The 13925-nt window shown below is 48.9% G+C and overlaps 1 protein-coding gene across 3 annotated transcripts in view; it reads right to left on the bottom strand.

Annotated features, from left to right (window-relative positions):
- Nucleotides 1-13925, bottom strand: part of STK40 (serine/threonine kinase 40) — a 55638-nt gene continuing 41713 nt past the window's right edge. For all 3 annotated transcript variants that reach the window (XM_036746289.1, XM_036746290.1, XM_036746291.1), the window contains exons 7-11: nt 11219-11334; nt 5616-5760; nt 5189-5308; nt 4265-4349; nt 1-2819 (exon numbers count right to left, since the gene is read on the bottom strand). In XM_036746289.1, coding sequence (XP_036602184.1) covers nt 2601-2819; nt 4265-4349; nt 5189-5308; nt 5616-5760; nt 11219-11334 — 685 coding nt within the window. In that variant the 3' untranslated portion in view covers nt 1-2600. The remainder of the gene's footprint in view (nt 2820-4264; nt 4350-5188; nt 5309-5615; nt 5761-11218; nt 11335-13925) is intronic.

The following is a 13925-nucleotide window of genomic DNA, read 5'->3' as shown; positions in this document are numbered from 1 at the left end:
GGTGGTTCTACATTAGGAAATTTTATTGCAGACATGCAGGAATAGTTCTGATGTAGTACAAAAATAGGTCTTTATACAAATTTTTTTGTGACTTTTACATTTTATTTTGTTTCTTTACAATCGGCCTTCTCTTCAGCATGTCATTTCACTAACGCTGAAACAAGCAGCTCAGACACAGATGTCCTCTCCTGTGCCCAGTGAGGCCCTGCCCAGTCTACAGCTCTGCAGGGCCACCTCTAAGCCCTGTCCTCCCTCCTCCCCTGTCATATAAACCTGGGATCATCATCTGTCGACTAACTATGGACAGGAAGATTCAATATGATACAACTCTGCACAGTCCCCGGAATATTGCTTTGAAAAGGAGGGAAAAAAACCCCAATCACCAAGAAACAGACCTTTCCTAGGAAGGTTGCTGAGGGAGATGCTGCAGGGAGAGCAGGTGGAGGTGAGAGTGGCCATGGAGGGCCTGCCCACCTGCTCCAGGACAGTGCTGGGGACCATCCAATGCCTCTGTGGGCCTGGCCATGCCTGAGGTGCCATACCCTGCTCCAGGAGGGGAGGAGGGACCCCACATCAGCCACCACTTGACACTGGACTCACGGATTGTGATTCTACTCCATTTAGAGCTTTTTTTCATTAAAAATAAATATAAAAAACAAGACTCCTCCCCCCACCCCGTACTCCTTTTCCCAATGCTGGGCTGGGTCTGGCAGCCTGGACCTCCCCTCTCCCTGCAGCATTTTAGGGGCAGAACATGCTGCCCGGTGCTGAGGGGTTAAGTGCTTGACACATCGAGACGTCTGTGTGGGCTGGGAGGGCTCACACACATGAAGAAAACACAGGACATGGAACAGACACAGAGCTCTCCCCAAAACAACTAACCAAGCTAACAAAGGGCCAGGAGAGTGAGACTCCAGCTGGGCTCGGGGCCAGCTGCCCCCTCCTCAGCCCACAAAGTGTGTAGCCCCTGCTAACTTGCTGGCAAGAGTTGGCCCCATTTTTTCCAGATGGGGAAACTGAGGCACAAAGAGGTTTGGTAACTTGCCCAAGGTCACTCACAGTGAGTCAGCATGGGGGGAAGCAGGGATAAGGGAGAGAAACATGGGCAGCCTCAGATTTTCCTTCCTTCTGCACTGCCTTTGGAGAGGGGCGGCTCATAGGGGCCCTTCAAATTACAACTGTAGAAACGGCGACACTATGAACTAGGCCAGGGACCTGTCAGCCGCAGGAACCTGTCTTCTCACTGGGGGGAAGGGCGAGGGGAGGGAGGAGAAGAGAAAGGGAAAAAGGAACAGAAAAACAAAGCCCATAATGGGGATATCTGAGCAAGAGCTGAGGGCTGGCCCTGAGCATCAGCCTCCCAGACATCTGGATAACTGCGCCAATGCCAGGCTGCTCAAGCTCACCCTGGGCCGCAGGGGATTCAGTGAGAATGGGGCAGTGCTTGGAGGAAGCGTCAGAGAGGAGGCTTTGGGGAAGAACAGTATATCTGGCAAGACAGGCATCCAGTTCACAAGAGGCTCAAAAAGGGAAAAAAGGGTGTATGCTGTTCTAATCTGGGGGCGCCTCCTCCTGCCCCAGGAGGCACAGCCTCCTCCCCAAGAGGTTCCAGGGGCACATACGGGCCACGGATGCTAGCTACCGAGGAGAAACATACAGCAGAGACAGCAGACTGCCCCCCATCGGCCGGCCAAAATCTCAGATTGGCTGTTCTGAGGAATGTCTTTCACATTGTAAGTCATAGATTAGATCTCTGTGTACCACAATGAGTGTAAAGATGGGAAATCAGAAGTAATGCAAGTGTACGGCACCTCAGATAAGCTATGAAAAAGAGGAAAACCAATAGTGTCAAAGACCGTTTTAAAAAAGAAAATACTCACTTTAGGAGGAGAGCCAAAGTAAGAGGCAGAGGGGGTGGGGGTGGCTTCCTTCCACCAGTCCCCTCACCTCTGGAAGGTCAATGTCTGTTGGGGTTTAGACTGGACAATTGGCTGTGCCCCCAATGACTGGTGGGCTTGGGGAACGGGGCCCAGGCCAAGCCACAGAGAAGGTGGAAACTAGCTCCTTTCAGTAAAAAAAAAAAAATAAATATTTTGGAACCAGGTTTAAGAGGAGGCAAAGGTTTCTTGAAGCTTATGGAAGTCAGGGTGGGGAAAGGTGGGGGAGGGACTCAGGAAGGAGGGAGAAACAGGCTTTAAGAAACAGTGAAGCTGCTTAAACTCCCACCACTCAGCTTATTCAAACCCCCTGGAGTAGCACACCTGAGCTGATACCTGGCCCACCCTGCCAGGAGGGGGCGCCCAGGGCTCTCTCCAGGGTCACTCAATCCAGAGACAGCGTGGTTGGTTAAAAAGACAGAGGTAGATTAAAAAGTCATGATTAAAAGCAGATTAGTTGTCTAGTCTTTTCAGATTAAAAAACAAACAGCCAATCGATCATTCCAGACACTAGCAGAGTGTGTTGCTCTGGAGAAAGTGGCCTCCAAGTGGCCACTACTGGTGCCTCTGGAGAGCTGAGGTCACCTGCTGGGCCCCCAGGGGCCCTGGGGGCGGGGGCAGGGGTAGCTATTGCTGTTGTTGGAGGACAGGCAGTGCCCCTCGCTACTTCCGGAGGTAGCGCTGTGCCAGGATGGCGGCGTCCAGGGGGTTCATGGGCTGGGCGTCCCGGCCCAGCCGCCGCACTGGGGGCACGCTCCCAAACTGCCGCTTCTGCAGGAAGCTTCTGGCTTCATGCAGGGTGCTCTTCTCCTCTGCCAGGAGCAGCTGCTGCCGCATGTACTTCTCAAACTCATACTGGGAACACTCCTCGGTCACCTTGGCCTGGTTGGGAAAGAAGAAAGGGTCCCTGCTCATTAAAATGATCCAATCTGGTGGGAACAGCGCATCTCCCTAATGCTCACTGGCCAAGGTCCAGGCCCAGGCCGGCTCCCCCAAAGTGTAACTCTGGGAGGCACAACAGGTCCTATGTCCCTCCAGCTCCTCTTTCAGGCTCCAAGCCCCCTGAGAGCCATGGCCTACACTCCAAGAGCTGGCAGAAACTTCCAAGTTCACTTTGCCCAAACGACATATTTCAGAAGAGAAGCCTGAGGCCCAGGGATGGAAAAGGCCTTGCTCAGCCTTGGGGTGAGTCAGCAGCAGAGCCAGGGCCCAGGTCTACAGCCCTCCTGTCACTATCTCCTTCTCTAGAAGAATGGGGATCAGGAGGAGGGCAGCACTAGGACTCTGCTGCTTCCCTTTCCTTTCCAAGGAATGTCAAAGCAGGAGAGCCCCAGCCTGGATTTTGCCCTCTCAGAACACAAAGAGAAAAGGGGCCTCATGTGGGCCCAGGAGCTGGTAAGACATGTGTCCTCCTTGGGAGAGTGACCCCAGGATGCTGGGGGAAGCCGTCAGCTCTGCCTTATCCACACACAAGCTGCATGGAGCCAGGGCTTCCTGGGAAGGAGAGAGGCTGACAGTGATGCCCCCTGGGCTCAGGCCACAGCAGCATGGCTTGGCTGGGGTGGGGGTGGGGGGGCAGGGCCAGGTGGGGGGGTCAGGGTGAGAGGAGTTGGGGGGTGGCCTGATCTAATGTTTCTGACTTAGGCTATGGGGCAGTGGGGACATGGAGCAGTCACCTCCAAACACGATGCCTGCTGGCCCTACCTGCCCTTGCCCAAATATCAAGGCAAGGCCTGACCTGGCCCGCACTAGAATATCCTGAAGCCTATTCTGTGCGTCTCCAAAACATAACAAATGTGTTGGGAGCAGAGCTTTCCCCCAGTAACTCGCAGCATGGGAGAGGACCGGACAAAATGAATCATTCAAAGGATAACCAGCAGGAAGGGTGAGTGAAAGCGTAATGAGTCATACAGAAAGCTTTTGAAGCCCAGGAAGGGGAGACCAAACAAAGGCCAGGAACAAGGTAAAATGGAAGTGATGGCCCTGGAATCATGAGCCGTGTCTCTGGGGTCACTGGGGTGCTACCTCTTTGCAGAGGGCAGGGAGGGTGAGGAGGGCAGGAGCAGCACCCCTCAGAATGCAACCTGAGGTAGGGGGCCCTGAGAAACTGAATTCACACAAGGATTGTGGAAAACAAGGCCAAGACAGGACAGCAGCTTTCCCATCGCCGTGTCCTCCTAACTCCAATCCTGTACTCTTCTGTCCAAGTCTGAAGGGAGCTCAGGGAACACAAGGGAAAGTGACCGTCCAGCAGGTGCTCCCACCCTCCACAACTCCAGGCTTTCCCCCTTGTCCCCTGCCAGGCCAAACAATGCCTGACTCCTCACCTCTTGCGAGCTGTCGGAGCTGTTCATCTGGTCATCAATATCTGGAACCACTTGCAAAGGTCCACTGAGTGAAGACACAGACTGCCTACAGGGGAAGAAGACACCGTGTCAGAGCTGACAAATGGACAAAACCTTCTTTCCTGATGCTAGGATGGTGAGATTCCCCTTCTCCCACTGGGAAAAGAAACTCTCCTAATGGGCTGGGGGGTAGAATGTGCCTCCTAACACCAAGGAGCGCAAAGCTGGAGGAGATCTCCTGAAGTCATCTAATTCAAAGTCCATCCAAAGAATGCCTCTTTGCATGGCTGACAGCTCCACAAGTGTCTGACTGCACACCTCCAGGGATGGGGAGCTCACCACCCACTTTAATGCTAGAAAATTCTTTCTGATACTGAGCTGAAATCATCCTCTGTCCTCATTCTTTCAAACTGCTCCTAGTTTTGCAAAAATACCAGGCTAATCCTCCCTTCAAATTATGACCCTTCAAGGACTGAAAGGGTCATCGTGCTTCCTGGTCCTTTCTTCTCCACTCCCAGCTTCTTCTGCAGCCCCTCTCTGGGGGTCTCAGGGACCCTCCTCCAATGTGGACATCAGATGGGGTCAGAGCAGGGTACAGCATGACACCTCACCTCATTCTTGTGCAGAGGGGGAGGTTACAGTCCAAAGCACCCCATTTTGGCTGCTCTCAATCACTCAGATTTTGTACCATGGAAGAGTTTCTTTCTCTGAGACAAGAGAGTCCTTCACATCACAGACCCCCTAAAGCCTCATTTACATCTGAATGCGCGGCTGCTGGGCACTAGTGTTGAAAACTGGAATGAGAAAAGGCCTCTGTGCTTGAGTAGAGCCAGTGTGGGAAGCAAGGTAGCCTGCCCTTGGGTGCTAGGGCCTAGGAGTCCCTGGTGTGTCTTCTGATCTACTCACCAAGAGGCGATGATGGCACTGAGAGACTCTAGCACCTCCGGAGCTGCCAGGCGCTGCTGAGGGTCAAGGACTAGCAGCTTTCGGATGAGACACACAGTATTCTCAGAAACCCGGCCATCCCTGCCCCAAAGAGAGAAAGCAAAGAGAGGCCATCTGAGTTGGGGCTCAGCACATGGGACAATGCAGTGGTGATGGGCTGCTTGGTGAGCCCAGTGAGAGCAAGAGTGGAGAAGGTGGAGTGACCTTGCTTGGGCTCAAAAAGTGCCCAACAAACTCTCCCACTGGCTCCTCCATGCAAGCTTCTGCTTTGGGGTCTCCCACTCCTGCCTTGTCTCCAGGGCTCCTGGCAATCATTCTCTAGCCTTCATTATAGGCCAGGTCCCCAGGGGCCCAAGTAGTGTGCACCAGTGGGATGGGCGTGACTCACTCTGGGATCGTGTACTCGGCAGCTTTGATTTTTCGGAAGAGCTCCTGAGGGATGCTGTCGTAGAAGGGGAACTGCCCGTACAGCATGGTAAAGAGCACCACTCCCAATGCCCACATGTCACTGGGCTTCCCCCGGTATGGACGACCTGAAAGAAGAGAAAAGAGACAAGTCCCTTCTGTTCAGTACCTTTTGGGCCGCAGATAGGCTTCTTTGTCCAACAGGGGTGGCAGAGCACATGGAGGATCAGTCTCCTGTGCTTTCTTGCTGCCATGCCTCTCACTGTCATCCACCCTGCCACAAGGCTCACTCACTCTCTTCCCATTTCCAGCTCAGCCATCTTTCAAGGTTCCTGCCTCTTTTCCTTGCTTCCTCCTTCAGGAAGCCTTCCTTTATCTGTTCATTCATTCATTCACTCGTTTGTTCATTCATTCATTCATCTGTTCATTCATTCGTTTGTTTATTTGTTCGTTCAGAGCCTACAAGGTAACAATGCACTGTGCAAGGTGCTAAGGAGAGAAAGATAAATAAGACACAGTGATCACCCTCATGGGACTTCTAGTCAGGGTAATAAGATCTATACATAATCAACAGAATGCAAATCAGACCACAAGCAGCTGACAGACCCATCAACTACTATGATTAAATCAGAGGGAGAAAGATCACTTGACTTCAGAGACCAGGAAGGTTTCAAGGAGAAGACAGCATTTGGGTTGGGAAAGATGGATGGAGAAGGCCTGAACAGGTTGAGAGAGAAAGGTTGGGAGACGTTTCAATGGAAAGGAACACATCAGTGAAAGCCCAGGAAGCTGTAAGTCCTCCTTAGATGGGGCAGCCAAAGGGAGAAACCCAGGCCCTGAACAGTGTGCCCGTTATCCTGTGAGCAACAGAGAACCACTGATGGCCTTGGACAAGGGGAACAGTTAGGTCCTGCAGGGGCCTTGTCTCTTCTGAACTCCTAACGCAATGTTCAAAGTTCCCAAACTTTCAGAAATGATGGGTTTCTTGGATATTCAATAACGAATCTACAGATCCTTCCTCAGGTGACAAAGATTTAATGATATCTACAAAGCAAAATTATACCAGTTTGTATGTCAACAAGACACCTTGTGGGGAAGCCTCAACAATGAACACACCAAGAAAAACAATAATTTGGCTTCTAACCTCAGTATTCCATGAAAACTTGTCTCTCCAAGGTTACTAATGTCTTAGTCTCCAAATCCAGTGGCCTTTTCTCCTCTCTATCTGACTGGTCCTTCTCTGGGGCCTCATCCAGGTCATGTGCTCTAACTGAAGGTGTCCCTGTTATTTTCTCTTCTCCCTCTATACTATTCCGCTCACTGATCTCCTCAGCTCCTGTGGATTTAATGACCATCTCTATGCTGATGATTCTCAAATCTATCTACTCTGCCTCAAACGCTTTGCTGACCTCCAGTCTTGTATCTCTGCCTTTCAGACATCTCAAACTCTTTTTCTCCCAAACCTTTCCTACCTCTCCTTTTTCCATTCCTTTCCTACCTCTCCTTTCCCCTTTTTCTTTCAAGGCAACACCATCCTCCCTGTCCCTCAGGCTTGAAATCCAGAAGTCATCTTGGAATCCTCATGATCTCTCACATCGCATATTCAGGCTATTGCCAAGACCTATTAACTTCACCTTTGCAACATCTCATGAATATGCCCCTCCTCTCCTCTGGCCCTGCTATCACTCTAGTCAGGCTCCCATCACGTCCCACCTTGATTACTGCTACAGCTGCTGCTGGGTCTGCCCGCCTCAAGTCTCTCCCCACTCCAATCCATCCTCCACTCTGCCACCAAAGTGATTTCCTAAATCATAGGCCTCACCATGTCACTTGCTCATCCCCATCAATAAATTCCAGAGGCTTCCAGAATCAAATAAAAATGCTCAAGCCTTCACAACCTGGCACCCCCCTACTTTCTTACATCTTACTCCCCAACATGTACTCTTCCATCCTGTGACACAAAACGCTCCACCTCCTGGCTCCAGGCATTCTCTCTGGCTGTCCCCCAGGCCTGGAATGTTTTCTATTTTATAACCCCCACTGCCTTCTCTGGCTTCTTTTAAGTCCCAATTAAAACCCCACCTTCAACAAGAAGCTTTTCCCCAATCCCTCTTAAATCTGGTGCCTTCCCTCTGTTAATTATTTCCTATTTATCCTGCATATAGCTTACTTTAAATACATTTGCTTGTTTCCCCATTAGAGTGTGAGCTCCTTGAGAGCAGGGACTATCTCTTGCCTTTTTTTGTAGCTGCAATGACTGACACATAGTAGCACTTAATAAAAGTTGATTAACTACTTAAATACCCAGTATCTACAAAACAGCATGTTAGACACTTGATTGGGGTTGCAATAAAATTTCTTTTTATCCTTTTATCTGGATAACTGTAAAATGAATGCAAACCTTCTATCTATATGTGGTTAATGCTTTTTGTTCTGGTCCTTAATGTTTGGGAATAAATGCAATGTTAAAGAGTGACCATGAGACCTCCATTTAGAGAAGAAAGAAGAGTAAGAATCTGGATTCAATGAAAATTCCTGTTCCTTTATGTTCCTTTACTTCTCTCCACTGCTCCTCGATGTGGCATCAAAAAGCAGGTGCAATCCCTCTAACTCTAATGATACCCTTCTGAGCACAAGGCCCAAATTCCCCTGCCAAGTCCCTTCTATAGCAAATCTTTCCCCCTCCCAAACAGCCTGACAATTCTTTGAGGGTTTACTCATCTCTACCTCCCTAGAAGAGACAATCGTATCGATGCTCAGGAATGTTTGCCTCATCATTCACATCAGTTGGCCTAGGAAAGCCATCAGTTATTATTGAGTCAAGAATGTCCTGGGGACAAAGAGTGGGGTGGCATGGAACATCTGAGTCCTCAGGCAGACAGGGGTTTTAGGGCCGAACATTTTGTTAATTTGTTAATATGATCATTGTCCAGGCTTCCCAGAAGGTGGCTCGTTGACTATATGAACCAGCATCATTTTGCTTGAAAGGTTATCATTAAACCTTTACCGCCAGAGGAAGGTTCTATGCAGATTTGTTTGCGTTGTGTACATAATGACCACTTCCTTTTGGGCCCCAGGCCAGGAGAACATTTGCAAAATGCAAAATAGGTTTTCTAGAATGGAAACTGATTCTGCAGCCAATTTAAAGGCAGCTAGCTCGATGGGCACATCACAGGCCTTGACACTGGATGCCAATTGTTCTAAGGCAGATTTCACTGATTTGACCCCTCCAGACCGAGACCCAGAGACAAGCATTCTGGTTGAGAAGAGTCCTTGGTCTCCTCATTGGGAAGTGTGAAAGACCAAGAACAGATAGCTGATAGGCGTGAGTCCTGACAGAAGGCTGCCTGGTTCACAGCCTGAGATTCCTGCATGTGGCAGTAACTTATACTCAGGTTCAGGTGGCAACCAGGAGTCAGGCCTTGCAATAACCCTAGGCTGCTGGACCCCAGTGCCAACACATAAGTCAACGTCCTGCCCAAGGCCAGAGGGGCTGCCTGACTTGGGACATCAGACTGCTCTTTGGAGATAAGCTTTGTCCCCATCTGTCAGTCTCCTCCAAGGCTGCCCCTCCTCCCGAATTCTCCAGGCTTTCTAATCTGCACACCCAGTGGCCAGAGAAGTACATGAAGGCTCCAACATTCTGAGCCCCATCAGTGTCCCACGTCCTTTGACTGAGGCTGAGAGTCACTAATAGCAGGATTCGCTATTGGCACTAAGGATTCCTAGCTCTAAACAGCCAACAAGAGGGGCTGGGCTCTTTTCTCCCGTCTTTGGCTTCTTCCCTCCCTCCAAAGTCCTTCCTCAGGGAGCTCCTATGGATCCCTGCTCACTGACAGAACCTTTTAGCCAAGCAGGCAGCTCTTCTCTCAGATAGCTCAAAGCTGCCAGCCACAGCTTCCTTTCCCAGGCCTGGTGATGAAGAAGTTCCTCTTCAGACCAGACTGTCAGGGACAGAGTGCATTCCCTTCTCTAAGTAATGATGTGCTCTTTTGGGTTGTTCTCTCTCCCAGAGGGTGGGGGCTTTGTACCCAAATTGGGGCTAGAGATCCGGGTGCAGGCTGCCCAGTGGACTCACAGGGGCTCTGGAGAAGGAAATGGCAGAACACTCCAGCATCTCTGCCAAGAAAATTTCATGGACAGTACAGTCCACAGGGTCACAAATGAATGACTCCACCTTCATGCATATATTGGCATACACCTGCCCAACTTCACCCACCCAATCAACTTCTCCTCTCATGGGCTTATATGTGCTTTGGGTGCATCTGCAAACTGAAGGTTTGCAAAGTTTAACGAGGAGCTAAGGAGAAGACACCAGTTATTACTCCTTATGCTATAGCTGAGATCACTACTGTCAGCTACATTTCCTCTTTCCTTTTAAACAAATACCTCCACTTTTCCTAACCAGTAGAGACTGAGGAGACAAGGGAGAAGGCTGGAGATGACAGCAAGGAGATCTAGACAGTTTCTGTTAGCCCCAAATGAGGCCACCTGTTCACGCTCTGGGTGCCAATCAGCCCTTGGCACTACATAGGCGATACCCACACATGCATTTCACGGACACTTTCAGGGGATCAGCATTCCTGACAGGTGCCAGCTGCTCCTAGCAAGGGTCCCACCACCACACCTCTCCCAAATTGCCCTTTAGAAATAGTTGGGGGGTGGGGGTAGGGTGGGGAGGATCTCAAATATCTGAGCCTGGGGTTAAAAATAAGTTCTACCATTATGGCTTAATGCTGCTGTCTGGTGGCAGACATAGGTACCTTTGCCAAAGTGACTAGGCCAGGCCTGAGCAGGGGAAGCAAGGTGAGGTGGGAGCTACAGCCGCCTTCACGTCTATAGCCCCAGAAGGCTGTCTCTAGTACTCTGGCCCATTTGGCAGAATCTAGCTACTCCCAGACAAATACTAATGAACTTGGCAACTGTTGCCACCATCTCTCCCAGATGTCAGAGAGGCCAACACTAGCAAAAGGTCAGGTTTTAGAGGGGCAATGTGGGTTGGGGAGGAGAGGTAAGGAATTCTGTGGTTGGTAAGCGTGTCAGGAGACAGAGAGCAAATGGGTATGAAAACTTGTATCTGTCCTATTTGGGGATCTTAATGAAGAAACTAGCTTTATTTATTTCTTTTTAAAAGATTGGGCTCTCTCTTGCTGAATATAGCTAATTTTTTGGTCAGGGGACTCAGAGATAGCTGCCATGATTCCCTGAATGGGTTCTCTCCTGCTTTATGTCTCTACGGCTCAAGGAACTCTTAACTCTCAATGAGCCTCAAGGACCAAAGAGAAGAAATTTCTAAATTGTATTTGCATGAAACCCAGTCCTGTGGTGTATACACTGTAGGTGGGCTGAAGAGTCCAAACCCTAAAGAAAACAAGAATGCAACATGGATTTCCCTAGTTCCCTGACATGGAGAAATCCAATCTTTTCTCCATGTTGGTAAAGAGAAGGAATGGACCAGGATGGTCCAGGGAAAGCCTCCAAGACTGACACTGTACAAGAGTCTCCCTGAAAATCTAATCTACCACAGTCAGAATTTTCGAGATGCAAAGGACAATTGTGCTGAGCTTTTGGACAAGAGTCACATACCACTGAGCACATCTGGGCTGATATATGCTGGGCTCCCCCTCTGATCCTTCAGCAAATCATCCTCACTCACAAGGTGCTTTCCAAGACAGAAGTTGGTGATGGTTATCCTGTGGGTTCTGGAAACGGAAGCAAGAGAAAGAGGCATTCATTCAGCAATTAACTGGCAACTTTCTTTGTATCTTTTACTTGCATTTGGTTTCTTTTTAAATAGCAAGGCTGAAGTTAAGAAAGTCACCTCCTCAGATTTAGGAAAACCTCAAATCTTAGGTAAACCTTTATCTAGTTCTAACAAAAACCCCAAACCCCCACCAAACAAACTGTTACAAGAGCCATTTTGAGTTTAAGCCAGTCTGCCTGCCTGCCCCTAAGGGAGGTACATGGGGAGCAAAAGATGCAAAACCAGCCTTTGTTGCAATCTGGCCCATCCAGTTGGCACCCTCTTTATGACCATTTTCACTAGTCCCCTTTGCCATGCTGGTCCCCAGGCTAAACATGTGGAGCAGCCTGTGACAAGCTCAGAACAAGCAGAGATCCATCTGCAGTCAGTCTGAAAGGTCATTCGCCCCAGGGCCCCATTTACCTTAAACAATCAAGGAAGGCAAACTGCCTAACCTGGGTCCTAGTCTACTTGGTATCGCTTACTGGTAGGGATGCTGGAATTCTCTCTGAAGATGCAAGAACAAACAAGGCGGCCCTGGGTTCGGACACTTCTGTAACCCCACCCTCGTGACCTGATTCATTTAGTCCTCTACACTCGAGCTCCAACCCATTTCTGCAGACTTAGCTCCTATTATCTCCCCTCATCCATGTACACTATACTTCCATCACACAAGACTATTTAACCTCCAGTAAAATGTCAGCTCCTTGAGGTACAGTCTGCTTTGTCTCTCTACCCCTAGCCCCCAGCCCAGTGCCTTGGCAGCTGCTCCCTTCAAAGCTGAGCTGAAATACCACTTCCTACTGCAAGTCTTTCCTGTCTGCCTCCCCCCCCCCAATTGTTGGTGCTTTCCCCTTGCTTCCCATATTACTTTGTACGTATCTTGTATTTACTTATCTGTGTACATGCTGTCGTTTCTCCCTGTCCCTCCCCTCCCTCACCCCCAATTAGAATATAGGCTTCATGATGGTTTGCATCCCCAGAATGGAGAATGGTACTTGGTGCATAATAAATGCTTGCTGAATCACATCCCAGAAGCAGAGAATTTGAGGGCTGAATGGTCAGGCAGGTCCTCAGCCCCTCTATGACATGCCTAATTAGAGGTCATCTAGCTTCTGCCTGAAGACCTCTGCCAAGAAGGGAGAAAAACAGACTCACCACTGTCCAAGGTGAAGCCCATTTTACTCCTATATCGCTCTTATTGTTAGGAAGTTGCTCTCAATATTAAGCCTAAATTTCTCTCTTTCTCCCTGCAACATCCAGTCATTATTGGAGCCCAAACAAAAAAGGTCTCTAATTCTTCTTCCACATGAGAGTTCTGTGGTCATACTCTGGGTCACCCATCTCAAGGTATGGCATGACCTCAAGGCCTTTTTGCCATCCTGGCTGCTCTATGGTTTGAGCTTTTTGAACTGGGGTGCTCAGAACTCAATGTAATGTGGTCTGGCTGGGGCATGGTGCCAAGAGCCTACCACCTCCCCATCCCTGAGAGCCAGCCCAACAGGACACCACCTCCTGCTGCTGACTCAGGGTGAGGCTGCAGGCCCTAACTCTCCCAACATCTTTTTTTTTTTAATTTATTTTTTATTTTTAGTTTATAACACTCAGTTCCACAAGTTTTTGAGTTCCAAGTTTTCTCTCCCTCCCTCTCTTCCCCTCTAAGACAGCATGTAATCTGATACAGGTACTACATATACCTTCACATTAAACTTATTTACACAATAGTCAAGTTGTAAGGAAGAATTATGACCAATGGAATGAATCATGAGAAGAAGAAACAAAACCAAAAAAGAAGAAAAAAAAGGAAGCAAACAGTTTGCCTCAATCTGCATTCATACTCCATAATTCTTTCTCTGGATGTGGATAGCCTTTTCCATCATGAGTCTTTCGGAGCTGTCTTTGAACCTTGTATTGCTGAGAAGAGCCAAGTCTATCAAAGTTAGTCATCACAGATACCTTGCGTCTGTAATCGTGTATAATGTTCTCCCTCCCAGGATCTTTTTCAGAAAAACTGCTATCAAACCATGTTCCCCCTACTCTGTACTTGGGAAGCCCATTTAAGATCTGACAGCACTACTGAAATTTCATTTTATCAGACAGGTGCTTATAAAAGTGTTTGTGGAACTGAACTGATCCACACAACCCATCAAGAAAAACCAAACCACATTTGGAACTTTCCTGTGTCTGGGCCTTTTCTCAATGGTGCTGGGGAAACTTCTCCCCTTTTGGCCTCAATACTACTTTGTCTGTTGTAAAATTGTTTATTTTATCCCTCAAGTTTCTGCTCAGATGTCTGCTTGTACCTGAAACCTGTCAGCAAGAGGATGAGCTGTGATTCCTCCTACAGCTGATCTCTTAGCATCTTGTTTGCACTAACTTGTATAAGCTAATCTGTAGTTTATCTAGGTTCCTCTTCTACCAGCTCTTGAGAGCAAGGACTACACCTTAAGTCTCCTCCATCTCTCCAAGTAGAAATGGCTTTTTGATGTGTTTGTTTTTGTTCTATTTTGCATTAGTCCTACATTTGTATCAGTGCCCCACTTAGCCTGC

This window comes from Trichosurus vulpecula, chromosome 2, assembly GCF_011100635.1.
Source record: "Trichosurus vulpecula isolate mTriVul1 chromosome 2, mTriVul1.pri, whole genome shotgun sequence".
Taxonomy (NCBI): Eukaryota; Metazoa; Chordata; class Mammalia; order Diprotodontia; family Phalangeridae; genus Trichosurus; species Trichosurus vulpecula.
The sequence above is the reverse complement of the archived record's forward strand: the minus strand, read 5'-3'. Positions and strand labels throughout refer to the sequence as shown.